A 16,241-nucleotide genomic window follows, 5' to 3' on the forward strand; every position below is an offset into this window, starting at 1 on the left:
CTGCTTATTTCTACAGAAGGAGTTCTCAAGTCCCTTGGAGAAAAAAGAGAAAAAGCAGGCCGCTCCCAAATTGTATAATATGTTGCCCTTAAAGAGCTCTTTCCCTGAAAGTATGAGCCTGCACTTGCAGTATGTTATTTAACAGCGCTGAAGAGAGATGTTTCTGCTATTTTCTCCTCTCTCCTTTTTTTCATGCTTCCCTTTCCCAAGGTTCTCCATTGAACTGGTGGTCCCTTTCCCTCCTGTGTCAACAGCGCGTGACAGCCCAAGCTGACAGCTTAGCCTAAGATTTATAGTCAAGTGTCACAATTTGCTGTCTTAGGAGAGTGATTATTTCAAATCTTCAACACAAAAACCTGAATACGGAGCAAGTGAGGGACATTTATTGTCAATACGTTCATATCAAGCCCCGTGCAATAAAAGAGAAGATGTTGTTGAAACACAGAAGTGGTTCTTCTGGCACAGGACCAGTATATTGTGATTAGCAAATGGCATGTGTAGTCTTCATTCTAGCGGGCAGTGGCGATGCCCTCTTTGAAAAGAGGATGCACAGATCTTGTTTCTGGCTTCCTTTTTGAGTTAAAGCGAACAATGCTAAAAGCTAAACTGAATTAAGATACTGGAGATGGAGAAAGAGTTTTGGAGCTGGACTGAAGCTGAGGATTTCACTAGCTGGACCAGCATGACCTCAGATCCCTTTGTCATCTGGTTGCTCAGCAGTCTGTCTTTGACTGCATAAAAGAAAACTTTGTACACTATGAATTTGTATGTGTTAAAATTTGGGGATGCCTCGGTTCAGGTTTTTACGCCTTTGGAGTATGTCATCACAATGCAATAAAACAGCAATGCTCCATCCTTTTGTGACAAAGGTTTGTTTGTGATTCCAAAATTTCAAATGTAAGTTTTAATGTTCACCAGTTTGACAATATTTAATCCTTTAAGTGAATGATGCTCTGGGTTTTTTTTCGTTCCTGCAGGCTGTCCCACGAATTATGGTTCAGTCTGCCAGTATTGATGCCAGTGCTGCGAAGATAAAACAGGTGAGCATGTCCCAGGATGTGATGATACGGTTTTCATATTCACATGCCTGGAAACCAGAGGTGGCAAAAGCAACTGCTGTGTTAGATACTTAAAACCTGTTGCGCTTCTACTGTTGCTTCACTGTGAGACAACAAATGCAGTGTGTGTTGCTGTGTTTTCTTGGGTCCTGGTAAAATCTCTCCTTATATCGCTAGTTACACATTTATATTTGAAAGCCTGGTCAATCATATGATTGCATTAGCAGTTAACTAGCTAAAATTTAGCTGTTTTGCTGCTTTAAAAGGCAAATTGCTAGGCTCTGATGCTTTCTATAAACAGAACGTGTCTATTATTCTGAGTGTTGAGCTTAATTCTCAATTTTACATTTCAAGCCAATTCATGGTATCAGTGTAAAAAAAGGGTCTTGCTAAGCTGGAGAGAAAATAGACCCTGTGATCTCCCACAGTTCAGCAGAACTTCAGTCTTATGAATAGCAAATCAGCTTTCTCCCACTGTGCTTTTATTGTCTTAGCAAAATGTGTGTTACCTGAATGCTTAAAAGGGAAAACCCAAAGCAAGAGCAGAGCTCCTGGAGTCCACATGTACACCATCCTCTCCATAGAAAAGCTAAAAATATGTCTTTAATCCGCAGCAATACTTCAAAAAACTTTCCTGTATTACATTTCACTTAGCAATAGCAAGCTAGCCTTTAGTTCTGAAATTCCTGTAATTCAATCAAATCCCTCTTTCTTCAAACACCACTTACATTGCCAGTGGAAAAGGCACTTCAGAATAAGGTGAAAATCCTGTAGTTTGGGACATTTAACCACTAGATGGGATAAACCACAAAATTTTGAATGGTAAACAAAGATGTACACCTGAGAGTTAAGACAGACTATGTACAAATCTGCTGTCCTCCAACCACTTCCCCCCCCCCCCCCCCTTCATATTAGCAGCCTCCTCCCTCCCTCCCAAAGAGATTTAGAGACATCCTAATCTTTTAGAGTACATGTGCTGGCAAAAGATATTGATCTATCAGATTTAGTAAACTTTACAGCCAAGAAATACATCACTAAAATGGGCTGTTAATCTCATGAGGTGCAGTTAATTTCATACTCTGAAAGTGTGTGGTGCTGGCGGCATTGAGGTGGGAATGGCATTTGGAAACGGGGACATAAATGACAGTTTAGTTGGAGAGGCATGATTTATCAATCCTGAGAGTTAAGCCAAATAACTGTGAGAGACTTATAGATCATGGCTGTTTCACATTTCATATAAATCCTGCTATTCAAACAGCAAATGACCATTCCTGTAATATAAATAATTTTTCAGTAAATATTGGGGAACGTATTTCTTTTAGTTGACACTTTTCTTATTAATGGAAGAAATGAGCTGACAATCCTACCAGGTTTGCAAAGCTGACTTCGGATCAGCTTGCATCTTTTGGATATTGCAGCTACACAGGGATTTAGATAAGCTGAAGGCCTTAGTACTTCCCAGAGGCCTTGTATGTATCCTGTTAGCCCAGATATTGTGGATAACAGAGCTCCACGGTCCCTGTCCTCTTCTGTTTCAGATTAACCAAGAGGAAGCAGGGAAACAGCCATTCCAAACTGCAGTGCAGACGTCCGAGGCAGACAAGAGTCTGGAAAAGACACCCAAAGTGCCTTTGCACCAGCCCACAGGAGATACCCAGACACAGGACTCCCAGGAAGGACCTCCGAGTCCTCTGAGTGAAGCCTCCAGTGGGTACTTTTCTCATAGTGTCTCGACAGCCACCCTCTCTGAAGCCCTTGCAGCGGGAAGTGATGCTGTGGCTCAACCAGGAGGTCAAATGCCTGCAGTGAGTGACTTCCCAGCTCCCGCTGTGGCTCAGGTCTCTTCTTCTGACATGCCAGGGCGCTCGGACAGTTCTTCAGAAAGCTGTCTCGGTACTAAGAGAGAGAGTCTGCCCGCCTTTAGCCTTCAAAGTGCTCACTCAAGACCTAAAGACAGCACTGAAGTGAATGGAAATGATGTTTTGAAATCAAAATCTTGCACATCTCCTGTGACTCCAAGTGAGCAGGCAAATGATGTCTCTGTAGCCACTGATGCAAAAACCTTTCTTTCTACCTCTACTCCAAAGAAGGAGTTGTTATCCAAACAATCAATGGAGTCAGCAGGACAAGCTAGGAAAAAAGAAGTGGCTTCTGGGGCTTCAGAAGTGGAGTTTCCCAAACCACAGATTCGTCCCGACCAATTGTCCCAGCCTAGCATTGCAGCCTCCCCCTTCAAAATCCAGAAAGTCAAGACATCAGAGCTGAAGTCTTTTACAAGCATGCTGGGGACAGATCCCACATGTTCACTAAACATAGAAGAGCAGCAGGAAGGAGAAAAGAGCACATCCACTGCCCGTGGACAGAACCATAATGGATCAGAGATGGCAGAAGAAAAACTGGAGGTGACTTCTGACTCCGAAGATGCCAATGAAACTCCTGAGTGGCTGAAGGAGGGAGAATATGTCACAGTTGGCGCAAATAAGACGGGCACCGTTAGATATATCGGGCCCACAGACTTTCAAGAGGGAACATGGGTTGGTGTTGAACTGGATTTACCTTCAGGTAAAATATGATCTAGACGGGGTGTAAAGCAGACAGCATGTCAGAATTTGTGGTGTTCATTTTAATGCCGCTTTTTGATGAAGGGGGTTTCATTAGCCATTACTGGGTGTATTTCGAGAAGGGAAATATAAAAGATCTTTTCGTACTGTAATTTTTTTCCAGTCTGCCTTTGTAAATCTGGTCTGACTGACCTCTGACTGAATTGTGTCCCTTTTCAGTTATTTCATTGGCTTCTTACAATGGAGGGTAGGAATCAGGATTGCTTTTACAATGCAGCTCGGTAAGTGTATAGTTGCAGGAGATGGGCCTTGTGTCCAAAGAGTTCTCTCCTGGGCTTCTGCTCTGAGGATAAGAGTGTCCAAAGTGCAACAGGAGTTGTGAGATTCAAATGAGCAGAGGAACATTTAGGCTAAATAAGTTGCAAAGTCTCTTTATAGGTTACCTAGTCTCTCGCAAGCTATTTTAAAATAAGCTGTAAAATTGCAAAAGACTATTTGTGTGTGTGTGTGTACCTATATGTATGAAAACCAGTAGGAAATAATCATACATTGACCACCAGGACATACAGATGATTTAAGGTTTATTTCAGCTTCTTATTTGTCATTCCTATCTGACTCTGACCTGTACAACTGTAGACTTCCCAGAATTTAGGCTCTAATACATGCTTTTTGGAAACTAGGGTGCTGTTCCTGGGGAGGGCTCATTCATATGTGCTGTAGTAGCATGATGCGGGGAAAACAGTGACTTCAGCGCAAGATGAAAGAAAGATGATGGCTGGCATTTGTTCTCCGCTGGAGCTCCAGGCTTCTTAACTCCTTTCCTCTGCAGGTTCACTTCCACTTTCATGGGACTCTTTTTCTCCAAGAGTAGGCAGGATTGGGGGAAGGCAGGGTGTGCTACTGGAAAATTCAAGAGACAAGCAGTAGATACCGCTGCCTTTGATAGTAAGAGGGTTTGGTTTACTAAGGGCACGTAAAGCTCCTTATTTAAATCCTTTTAACCAAGCTGTAGCATTCCAAGTCTTGCAGTGCAGGCTCTGTTGGGTGAATCAGCACGTCCCAGGGAGTTGCCCTAACGCTCGTCTCTGCTGCACAGTTCCCTGGGACTGGAGCCGTTCACCAAGATAAATACTGTGTCAAGGATCCAGAACTCCCATTAAATGAGCAGTTATCTTCCCTCCGCATGGTGTGCTCATAAAAGCTAAACTGGACGGTGTGTTTTCAGCTGGTTTCGGAAAACTCTCTGGAGTCGGCAGTCCTGGAAAGCAAACTGTAGCTCTAATCCCTTTGAAAGTTGTAGAGCCAATTCTCAGTCCTGAATTCATGACTTATTTTTAAAAAAAATAATATATTTACAGGTTCATTTTGATTTTTGGAAAGTCACCTTCCCTCCCTGTCTGGCTACTCTAGTCCACAGTGCTAATTCTGTTAAGCTGTTTGCACATAGCCGGTAAACATCAGCTTCACTGTCTATGGAAGAGTTGAATGGCTACGAGGTTTTTGGTCTGTTGAGGACTCAACTGCTGGTGTTACTGGATTTTTTTTTTTCCTTTCTGTTTTCACAAGGATTAAGTCCCTGATTTGCTGGCGGATAACAGGCTTCTAGCACATCTGGAGCTTCACTTGGGAAATACAGTCACAAACTTGTACCTTTGTCACACTACCAACAGGGGTAGAAGTCCACATCCTTAGCCACATGAGGATATATTGAACCCAACACGGTAACAGTGGTAGAGAGGAGGAAACACCCGTAGAACAGAAGGGGTGACCTTATGTCATTTAAAGAGCTGTTGTATCTTTTCGCATTCCCTTTACAGACCCGAGCGGTCTCTGACCTGGTACCCAGAACAGTGCTTGTGAGAATTTTAAATGATCTAAAGGGAGAAATAGAAAGATCTCAACAGCATCAGCGTAAAGAAATTATTTTCTGTTCTGTGGAGGTTTTATGACACGGAAACAGTAACTCTTCTCAACTTCAGGCTCTCATCAACTCGGAAAACCAAAAGCTCTTTTAAATGTCTTTTTTCCTTCCTTCCTGATAGTTTGCTAATGCATCTGTTGCTGAACTGATTATTTAATGCTTTTGGTGAAATTCCCCTGAAAGAATTCCCCTGAATAGCAAGCGGGGAGGAAGAATAAGGTGGAGAGTCCCATTCAGAGTAACTGTCTCCATGCAGCGGCTTTGCTGGTGTTCGGCAGCGAACTATACTGGTGTCACAGGAGCACAAGCCCGCAGCTAGGAGCCACCTGAATCAAGTCCAGCCTTCTGCTGTTGCAGGCAGCTGCTTCCTCTAATCTTTCGATTTTATCAAGTTCAGCTATAAAACCAGCTGATATCTTTTTATCTTCACTCCTTTGGGAAGGCTACTCCCACTTCTCTGGTAGTTGGAAGACTTGTCTTTATATCAGTAAGTGTATCGACCTTCAGGTTTGTTTGCTCTTGTACCAGCTTTGTCCTCTAGTGCCCATAGTACTCTCTCCTCCTGGGTCTTTACCTTCACAGTGTATTTATAGGGAACAGTCATTTTCCCTCTCAGCATTTTCTTCTTGCTTTCTTCTTCTGGTGTCCTCCTCGTAGCACACCATATGCACAGAATAAAAGCCATTTTGTCTATCATCTTTCTTTCTCTTCTTGTCAAAGGTAAGAACGATGGCTCGATTGGAGGGAAGCAGTATTTCAGATGCAACCCAGGCTACGGATTGCTTGTGAAGCCAGGCAGAGTTAAAAAAGCCACAGGACCAGCAAGGCGGCGGAGCACCGGCTTGAGGTTGCAAGGAGGAGCCACCGCCGAGAACAGAAAGAGCGGCAACTTCTCCGGTTCAGCCTCCAACCTGGCTTCGCTCACAGCCCTGGCGAAATCAGAAGGAGGATCGACGCTGCGACTGGAGAAGAGCCAGAAAAATGCGGAGAACAGGAAATCCTGGGCAAACTGAGACAGCCCTACCCACCGCAGCAAACACTGTGCAACGCAGCCAGGGGAGCAGGGCTTCTAGCTTCGGGAAGCTAAAACCAACCATGTGAACTTCTAGTTTGTGGCAAACACTAATGAAGGTTTTTTTTCCTCTGCTTTGGGTGATTGACATGTTAATTCTTTGCCTTGTCATGGTGCTGGATCTACGTCCTTTGTTTCCTGTTACAAATTGTGACGCTTCAGGGTATGACTGATGGCAGCCGGTGAAAGCTTGTGGCGGTGGGTGCGTGTACGCTCTGCTCTCTTCCACCTTTCAGAGAAGGAAGAGACATGTAAATTGTTCAAATTATGACATGGCTTTCCAATAGCTGCAAAATACTACCCATGCACCGGTGCTTCTCTCGGTGTGACTGGCAGTTCTAAGAAAAACCAAACCCCAGACCTCCCCAAAATAACAATTCTGTTCTAATTTCATAAGAGCTGTGCCTGTATCACATAATACATGGTGAAAGGGCAAGGTTATAATAATTCCAGACAGGCAGAGAAGCGAATGGAAAACTTTATTTGGAAATAAAGAACCCCCAAGCCCCCTTCATTTCAAAAAGCAACAGCTCTCTGGTTATGTGACCTGGAACCAGTGCCCGTCTTGATTACTGTCCTCTTGTCCATCTCTCCTTCTGGGGAAATCAGCACACTCTTTCTAGCTGATTCGTTGGGAATGGGAGAAGGCCCATCACCTGCTCTGTCATATTTTTGATCCCTTCTTTCTAGGAAAGAGGGGAGTTGAGCGAATTTGCTGTCTAATCTATTTAATGTGTGCTCTCACCATGATAGGATCCCCTGTCTCGCTTGCCCCAAAGTGGCAGGACCTTCTTCTCTTGGTTCTGCCCTGTGGGCCAAGAGGATTTTTGCAGAGATATCAGCACTTAAGTGCTTCAGTGTTCCCACCCAACCTCTGGAGACCAGTTGGATTTTTACCAGTTATGAGAGCAGAGGGTCGCTATCCTTGTAATGGGATTAATCCAGTCTATTTATTTTTATTTATTATTTGAAAATATGAAATGTTTGCGCTTTACAATCATCCACCGCCTGATGTTGCACAGAGGAGCTCTGCTAGCACCATACCGAGCGTCAATCCAAAGAGGAGGTGCCTCCGTCGCCAGCTAAACCGTCCCAGCGGCACGCGAAAGCAAACCCGGCTGAAGAGCTGAAGAGTCATCCCCAAAACTAATCTCTCTCTTGAAGGTGGGAGGTTTGGGCTGGCTTTTATAAAACGTGATTTTATTTTTGGTAACCCTTGCTGGTTTTTAACTGCCTGTGGCCCAAATTATATATTACTGTATGTGTGTGTATATATAGCTGTGCATATATCAACGTACACACACTCATTTTCTAACGAATCCAGAAAGGCCACAGACTTTTATATTCTGAGCTGTTTATATCTTGTTTAGTCATCACAGGGGGATTGGACAGCTTGAGCAATAGACGTTTCATCTACGTGGGGAATATTTAGGATGCTAAATTAACGATTAAACTTTAATATGTATCTAGTCGCTGCCCGTGCTGCACGTGGGTATCTTAAGTGCCTTAGCCATCTGGTTCAGAGGTCCAAGGGAAAGATACATTGTCATCAAAGGAGATAGGGATGCTTAGCGAAGGAGATAATTATGCTGATTTACTGTAATTAATATCATTTATGCAGAAGGAATAAAATTAAAATAGAAACTAATCTGTAGCAGAAATAAGTAGGATGGGTTACAATGCAGCATGCATAGTACTGCCAGGGATTCGTATATCCTTTCAGCTTTGTGTAACTAGTTTCAGTGTTTCCTAAATTTTCGTAAAGAAATCTTAATATAAAATGTACAGACCAGCTTTTAAAGATATTTTTAGTGTACAGGTTTTCCTCCTTTTCCTTTGCACGAAGCTCCTGTCCATTCAAGCCAAGACGATGGGAGAAATCTAGTAACAAAGAATTTGGATGCTAAAATCCTGGGTTTTAAAATTGTAACTGTTTTTATAGATGTGATTCATGCAATAAAACGATGTTTCGTTTTGGGGTATGACAAGTCTTGCTGATGAAAGACCACCCGCTAATTAAGATGATGCCTCTTACACTGCCTTGTAAGTTTTCTAAAATCCATCTTTACCGTTTTTTCTAATTGCACTTTGTTCTGATGTGCTGCAGAAAGTTATCCTAATGTGAAACAGCCCCCTAACCAATAGCTGTGTTTTTTAGTCTCAGCATTTCATTTACTGCATTTAGGGATATCTTTAAAACTTCTTGGTGTTTGCTAGGTGGCCCCTTTGGGCGAGATCTGAAGGGAAGAACCTGTCCAAGTCCTTTTGAAGCCTCTTTTCTTGCACCGCTGTCTCTGAAGACTGGAGTTCGGTGGGACCAGTGTAAAGGTATCAAGGTCGCAGGAGTAAAAGGGTCAAGCAGAAGGCAGTTGGGTTAATAGTTCACTATTTATGCTACCCACTATAAATTCCTCTGGCCGTATTTGTACTACGGCTCTGACCATGTAAGGACGTATTGCAGTGTTTGCACATCTGGGGCACGTGGTCAGGGCCTCCAACCAACTGATACGGGGTGGATTTCCTTTTCTACCCACCCTTGGTTGTGTTACAAAACTGTGCTAGGTGTATTTAGAGGGGTATGAAACATGGTTTGAATAGAACATACTTGCTGCCTCCTCTAGGATAACTTGTCCTGGAAGCAAACATCTTAAAAATGGCTGGTATGTTTTCAAACATCAGTGGATGTTTAGCATGATGAAGTGGCTCTGTAAACAGAGCACCTTGTTGACTTTGGTGGAGGAAGGATTTTACTCATAGCTCTCTTGGTTTTTACCATCACGTTTGACTTTTGAAACTAAACCTCTTCTCAAATTCTACCCTGACACCTGGCCCCAAAATGAAGCCACTCTAACCGAATCTCCCTGATGTGGCACAAGCTCCAGAAAGCCAAACAACCCAAATTCGGCAGTGAGGATGTTCTTAGAGGACTTCCCCAACTCCCTCCTGCTCACCTCAGCTTTCCTGGGCATGTGAGGTTTCTTCTAAAGATGTTTTCCAAGATTTTGGCACAGTGAGTGCACATCCCTCTACTTAAAGCCATCTGTTACTTTGCACCAGCTAAGCCAACTAACCAGAAAACAGTTTAAAACTATAATGAAGGTGATATATATTTTTTATTGATAACATTAGAAAAACTCTATGCTCGGCATAAAGGAGGAGGTGCTCTTAACTGGAACCGCCCAGCAACTGAGGCTGGCGTGTTAATAGCTATGCATATTTTCCAAGATTTTCATGCACTTTATACAGGGAAGAAGAATATTTAATGCAGGAACTGTAATTTGTAGCGAGTATCTCATCTCCTGTGTCTGCCCGATGGTGCAAGCTTGTGTTTTGTATCCGTGAACGGGTCTCAGATTCTGGTGTGTTGGTGGGTAGGAACCGTAAGGGTCCGAAGCTGTGTCCGCAGCTCTGTGGGTCCCTTCCTCCGCACAGGGTGCGGGATTCTGAAGCGTGGTGTCGTTTGCTCCAGGTCAGCCAAGAGGATGCTTTTCAGAGAGACTTTTGGGGGTTTTCACCAACCAAGCCAAGACTTTTTCTGGTGTTACGTTCAGCGCTCTCATGGTGTTTTGATCTGTGTGTCCAAAACAATACCTTTTCGGTTTGAGAGCTTCAGCTCTTTGCTGTTTAGTGACGTAGTGTAGTTGAGGAAAATGAATAGAAACAAGTTCTGCATGGCAGTACTGCCCGAGTCCTTAAGTAGAGAGTTTTGTCAGTGGTCGAGATGGAAGCTCCCTGCTGCCATCCACGAGGCAGGATGTTTGAAACCTCTTTGCTCTCCTACAAACCAAGAAATGCGCCTTGTTCCTACCTATCAGTTGTGAAAACCTGTACGAAACAAGATTGGGTGTTGTACAGACCTGTTTGTACGATAACGGAGCTGTTGAAGAGTTTTTTCTGTGTTTATGCTTGTGTTGTCCTTACGCTGGTACTGCCAGTTCTTTGCACAAGAAGTTCAGTTTTTGCAGTGCCTTATCCCTGGGTCAGCAGCTAATGCAGCGAGGGGCTGGATTTCATACCGGCCTCGAGGCTGCTTCGTTTTTAGGAAAGGAAGATCGTGATAAGTAAAGGTGCAGACTGGTCACACTACAAAATACTCTTGAGTTGGGGTCACAGTTAAGTGTCTTGTTCCTAGGTCTCCTTTATCCGTCTTTGCTTTGCTTTGGTTTCTGCGCTCTCCACCCTCCTCCTAAACCACCATCATATTTTTCAGCCCCAAGAACCGCGTGGCTGCCGCTGTCTGCTCTGAGTCCCCGGCTAGGCTGGGTTCAGCCGGCGGCGGAGCCTCCCGGTGCGGCCTGGCTAAGCCTTGTCCTGGCTCTGGCATCCGAATGCCGCAGCGGAGAGAGCGGGGACGTGGGTTGGGGCTCCTTAAACCCAGGCAGAGTCAGGAGTGCCTGGCGCGGAGCAGGAGAGATGCATTAAAGACATTTCCCCTTCACCGGCCTTACCCGCTCAACAGGAGCGGTGCCTTTGTTCAGTAGAAGGCAGCTGCTCTCCCCCTCGCTTTCCCCTGCCAAAATGATTTTGGAGCTGATACAGGAGCTGAGCTCCGAGCAATAACCGGCAGGGTGTGAATCAGCGTGTTCCTGCCTCGCTTCAGACATCCTTGTCTCTAGTTCCTCCCCGCGCGCCCCAAGTGTGCTCGTTGCAGCCGACGTACGTTTTGCTTTTTCACCACCGCTAACGTCCACTGTGTCTTTTCCAGCACGTCTTTCTGTTGATTTCTGTAAATGTAGTGGGTCTGTATATAAAGAGTGGCTATTTACACTGTGGTATTATTACGTGTCGATCGGTGTACTTTAAATGAGCTAAAATCCAAAGACACTTTGTAATGAGCTGTAAAGTTTTTAATTATTTCTGTACAATACTAAATTACTGTTATATTGTATTATACATGCAATGCAGCCTGCAGTACCTAAATAAACATCTTCTTTAGAGCCGGTAAGTCTGCGCTTTGGTAATCCAGTTCGTATCACCAAAATGTTTAGATGCATTCGCAGCCCTGTGATGGAGGAGCATCACTCGTGGGTGCCGAGAACTGTTTCAAACAAGACTTTTGCCCTCTTGCCTGCAATTTAGGGACCTTCCCATCAATGAGCAGGAACCCACGGCTTTACCTTCCCTCCTCTTTGATGCTCGGGAAGATAGGCCTTTGGTGACAGCCGTTGAGGTGTGGGAATCCTTGTCACCGGCCGTGGGTCCACAGAGCTATGCTGAGCCAGGGGAAAGCTTTATTAATGCTCATTTTCCCTATCATTATGCTAAATAAAAGCAGATGGAGGTCTGGTCATGCTCCCCCTTGCTGTCCAGCTGGTGGGCTTCAGACAGGACAAGGGGTTGTTGCTGCTGGCCCTGCCCTTAATCACTGCAGTGATTATTTTTTTCCCTCCGCTCCTGTTCCCCTTATGGGTTGTTAAAAACCAACTGCTTGCAGTCCCCCAAAACTGGGCAAATGGCCCCAGTTTTTTGGGGGCAGAGAGGGTGGATGCTGGCTGGGATGGGGCAAGTTTTGCAGGGAAACTGCTTAAAAATCCACAACCTGGTTAGTGGGGAGGGAGCTGGGATGGGGATAGCTCCTTCTTGAAAAAAACCGATCAGCCTGAACTTAGTGCTGAACACTTACTTTAATGTGATTACAGCCTGGTGTTACCTGGTTTCCCCAAAATTGTACAGATGCAGCAAGCAGTGGATGAGAAGAGGGGCTGCTCCAAGCTCAGCGTTAATTTGCACTGGCCAGCCACGAGGGGAAAGGGACGGCAGCTGCTGCCAGCGCTGCCTGTCCTTGTTATTTGAATTTGCAATGAGAACTAAGAGGTAAGACTGAAGAAATCATTTATTTTATGATTAGGTGTCCAGATTAAGAACCATGAGATGGATCTTGGGGTTGTCCAACCACTGTCTGAAAAAGAAGAAATGTCCTCGTGCTTCCTGGAGGCATCGCTGTCCACGGTGGTACAAGATCCCAGCAGTTGCTGGTGTTGCCCCATTGATGGGAGGTGCAGCATAGAGGAATGAAAACTGCAAATTCATTTCCTTCATGGTGGGGGCAACTTGCGTCCTACAGCCTAAAAACGTGGCCCTGGTGCCTGCAGTACCTGCTGCAGGGACCAGTGACACATGGGGCGGGAAGCCCTGTACTGCGGTTGCATTGCATAGGTCTGGGGTGTAAACGCTTTGGCTCTTATATATTAAAAAAAAAAAAAAAAAAAAAAAAAAGGCAAAACCCAAACCGAACATGTCCCCATCTGGGCGATCTGCCTGGAATTGTCCCACCGCAGCCCCGGGGACCCCCTGCCGCAGCCCCCTTGCTCTGACACCGCTGGAAGCGTCTGCCTTCGGGTTGTGCCACAGACAGGGGTCCGGGCAGAGTCTTGAGAGTCCAGGTGGGCGTCTCTTTCAGATTAGCAATGTCTCTAATCAATAATGGAAGTGAACCAGCAAACTAAAAAAAAAACCTGATTAAAAAAAAAAAAAAGACAAATTACGAATTCCTCCTGCTGCAGCATCCCTCCCAGGCCCTTGGAACACCAAGCAAACGCCCGTTACTCAGCAGAGCCGCCGCGTGCCCACCTCCCTGCCTGCGGCGCGGGTCCAACCGCTTGGGACAACGCTGCGGGTTGTCCCTTTGCGCTAAAACCGCCCGCCGGTGCCCGAGGAGCGGCCGTGGTGACGCGACGGGACCTGCCGCGGGGGCTTAATGGAGCCTCTCGATAAGCAACGAGCCTCGTTCAAAGGCACAGAGCGCTGCCAAACAACCGACCACCCGCGCCTGGCAGCCGCGCCGTGCCGGGCTCTACATCTTTTATCCCAGAACTGAGCCAGCGCACGGCAGAAAAATCGTCTGCCCTCGTCTCCCTGCTGCTGCCTTGCACATCAATGAGCCCCGGGTGCGGTGGGGCCCTGCGTGGTGGGGCTGAGGGGGCTTCCAGGGTCTTTCCTACCTTGCTGTGGGTTTGGGGGGGTTATTCTGTAGGTACGAGGTCAGTGCTGCGGGGAACCCTGCTACTGCCAACCCTGACAGCCAAAATGGCCTCGGGGTGATGAGAAACCCAACCAAGGTTTCAGGGCAGCAAGGCGTCCCTGGAAGTCCCTCCCCAGGTCACATATTATTTTTTTTCTCTTTGGCAACATTTTTCACCAAAATACAGCTTCATGTTGGAAATGACTGGCAGGGTTTGACTTGGATTTTTTGGGGGGTGATATTGTTTTATTTTGTTGAGGTTTTTTTTTTTTTTTTTTTAAAGCAACAAACACTGTGTTGATTCCACAAACCCTGCTGAAAGTCATTTAGCAAAGGATATTTTTATCAGTGTTGTCTTGTAATCAGTGCACAAAAATACAGCTGCCTTTTTTTTTTTTTTTTTTTTTAAAGCCACTTCCCTTTAATGTTTTACCTTCTGGAAAAAAAAATAAAAATCTTTGTCTGAAACACAGGAGCCTTTTGAAGTGCCGTTACTTTGTTCAAACCTTGCTCTTCCCGGAAGGTGGTTGTAACACCTTCCCCGCATTGCAACCACACTCCACTTTCTGTTCTTCAGCCAAAGCTGTTTTTAAAAGGCACCGATCAAAACAAGGAGGAAAATAAAGGGGGGAGGGGGGGGGAACACCTTTTTCCCCTGCTTTCTTTCAAATGAATACCGCTTTCATTGTCCTCGCTTGTCTTCAAGCCCTTTGGCCACAACAGGCAAGTGGTGAAGGCAACAGAGCTGCTGGATTTCGGCTGGAGGTGAGTGTGGGTACGGTGCCGGGGGGTCCCGTGCACGGGCTTCGTGCTCAACTCCGTCTGAGCCGTGCAGGGGATGCTCTGCCACAAGCTGGGCAGGTTGCTAAGGGGGATTTTGCTCACCTCTGGACACCCACTTGTGCTGAATTTTTTTTTTTTTTTTTTTCCAGCTATGTGCCCTGATCATCTAGTCCCCTGGGGAAAAAAAAAACCCAAAGGCACAAAATGGCCTGGAAGCAGGTTTTTTTGCAAAGCACAGTCCTCCGGTGTTTGTTTTTCTTTTTTAGAAGATCTCCAAACTAAGGTTTTCTGCACTCCTGGTTTTTACCTGTGAAGCGGGGAGAGGGCTTCACCCTTCCCTTCCTTCTGCCCAGGGCAGTGATGAGAACCGCTCTCCTCGGGAACGCGGCTCCGCAGGTGCCCCCAGTCGTGCTGGTAAAGGCCCCGTCCCCACCGCTCCTGCCGGAATCGGCTCACGCTCCAAGGACGCGATGCCATCCCTTCCAATGTCCCACCATAGCGTCCGCCACCTTCATCCCTCCCAGAGACCGTCCTTAGAAAAAAGGGTGGGCACACAGACTTAAGTCTTTCTCAAACGAGTTAATCTTTTCTACATTTACCAAGTTCTCGAGACCCATTTTAGGTCTTACTCGTGTCCAAGGCCTCTCTCGGGCTTTCACACCCAGACACCTTTGCACAAAAAGGACTATAGAAGAAATGCATCGTTGTGGAGTTATACATTTTTATTTTCTAATAGGTACAATACTAAAATAAACACAAATTAAAAAAAAAGTTTTATTAAAACAAAACTGTACAAAAAAGCAGTTATACTACATTTTAATTACAGAACAGTCTACTGTCCAAAAGGCACTAATCCAGAATAGGAGATACAATGATACAGGACTCATTTTAACTATTTTAATCAATACAATAGAGCACTTGTTTCTCTGTCCATTCACATATAGAAACAAGGACTTTTGCTACAGTCATTACACATTGTTATAAATATGAGCCCTACATGTAAAGATGCAGTATCGCTCTCCCTGGGCCAAAATTCAGTTCAAACACTGTTAGAAATTAAATTTAAAAAAAAAGAAAGAAAGAAAGAAAGAGTAAAGGACACAAGGGAAGAAGTTGATACTTCATACTTCCACAGTACCTGCCGCCTGAGGAAGATGCGACGGATATTAACTCTCACCTGCATTTTGGAGATGGGAACACTGAAGCACGCAGAAAGGACCGGTTTGCCTCAAGGGTCTGCAGCAAGTCTGTGGTGGAACGGGAAGGTGAACATCCGTCACCTTCTGCCCAAAGATTTGCGTTAGTTTTTCCACTATAACCCGTTTCATCTAGCTCTCCTTTCACTCCCTCTTTCCACAGCTAGTTCTCCACTTTATAATGCATAACTAAGGCTTCCCAAGTGCACCAAGGGAGACAAACTGTTACTTTTCTCCTTGTGGCAAATGATGGAGCAGACCCATCAGCATCTTGCAGATAAATGCAGTGATTTAGAGAAGATTTTAGAACATTCTTCTTAAAAATCAGTATCTTTACTGCAAGGGCATCAAGTCACGTGAAGATGGACCTTGTCTAACGAGGCTGCTACAAGCGTTCTTACAGCAACGGACCAAACGGTCGTAAAACCACAGAGGAGCGCACAACTCGCGTGCAACTCCTGCAGGGGATGGGAGGATGTGTCTGAAGTGGCACAGGGAAAAGTTACAACCTCTTTCCTTGCCCATTTGCCTTCCTGAAAGCAAAAATACACGTTGGCACCACGCGGACAGCTGTAGGGAAGAGGAGCTCCCCGTGGCACCTTCCCCTGTGGTGGTGTTACCTGAGATTCACCCCCCTGTGACATACAGTACTGCTTCCCTGGCCTCTTTTTTTCCATAAGCAACTTCTG

The 16,241-nt window shown here is 45.4% G+C and overlaps 1 protein-coding gene across 5 annotated transcripts in view; it reads left to right on the top strand.

Moving 5' to 3' along the window:
• The window catches only part of KIF13B (kinesin family member 13B), a 129,763-nt gene extending 118,206 nt beyond the window's left edge, over window positions 1-11,557 (top strand). For all 5 annotated transcript variants that reach the window (XM_049819205.1, XM_049819207.1, XM_049819206.1 and 2 more), the window contains 3 exons: window positions 978-1,040; window positions 2,597-3,620; window positions 6,261-11,557. In XM_049819205.1, coding sequence (XP_049675162.1) covers window positions 978-1,040; window positions 2,597-3,620; window positions 6,261-6,553 — 1,380 coding nt within the window. In that variant the 3' untranslated portion in view covers window positions 6,554-11,557. The remainder of the gene's footprint in view (window positions 1-977; window positions 1,041-2,596; window positions 3,621-6,260) is intronic.
• The last annotated feature ends 4,684 nt before the right edge of the window (window positions 11,558-16,241 follow it).

This window comes from Accipiter gentilis, chromosome 16 (genome assembly GCF_929443795.1).
Source record: "Accipiter gentilis chromosome 16, bAccGen1.1, whole genome shotgun sequence".
Lineage (NCBI taxonomy): Eukaryota > Metazoa > Chordata > Aves > Accipitriformes > Accipitridae > Astur > Astur gentilis.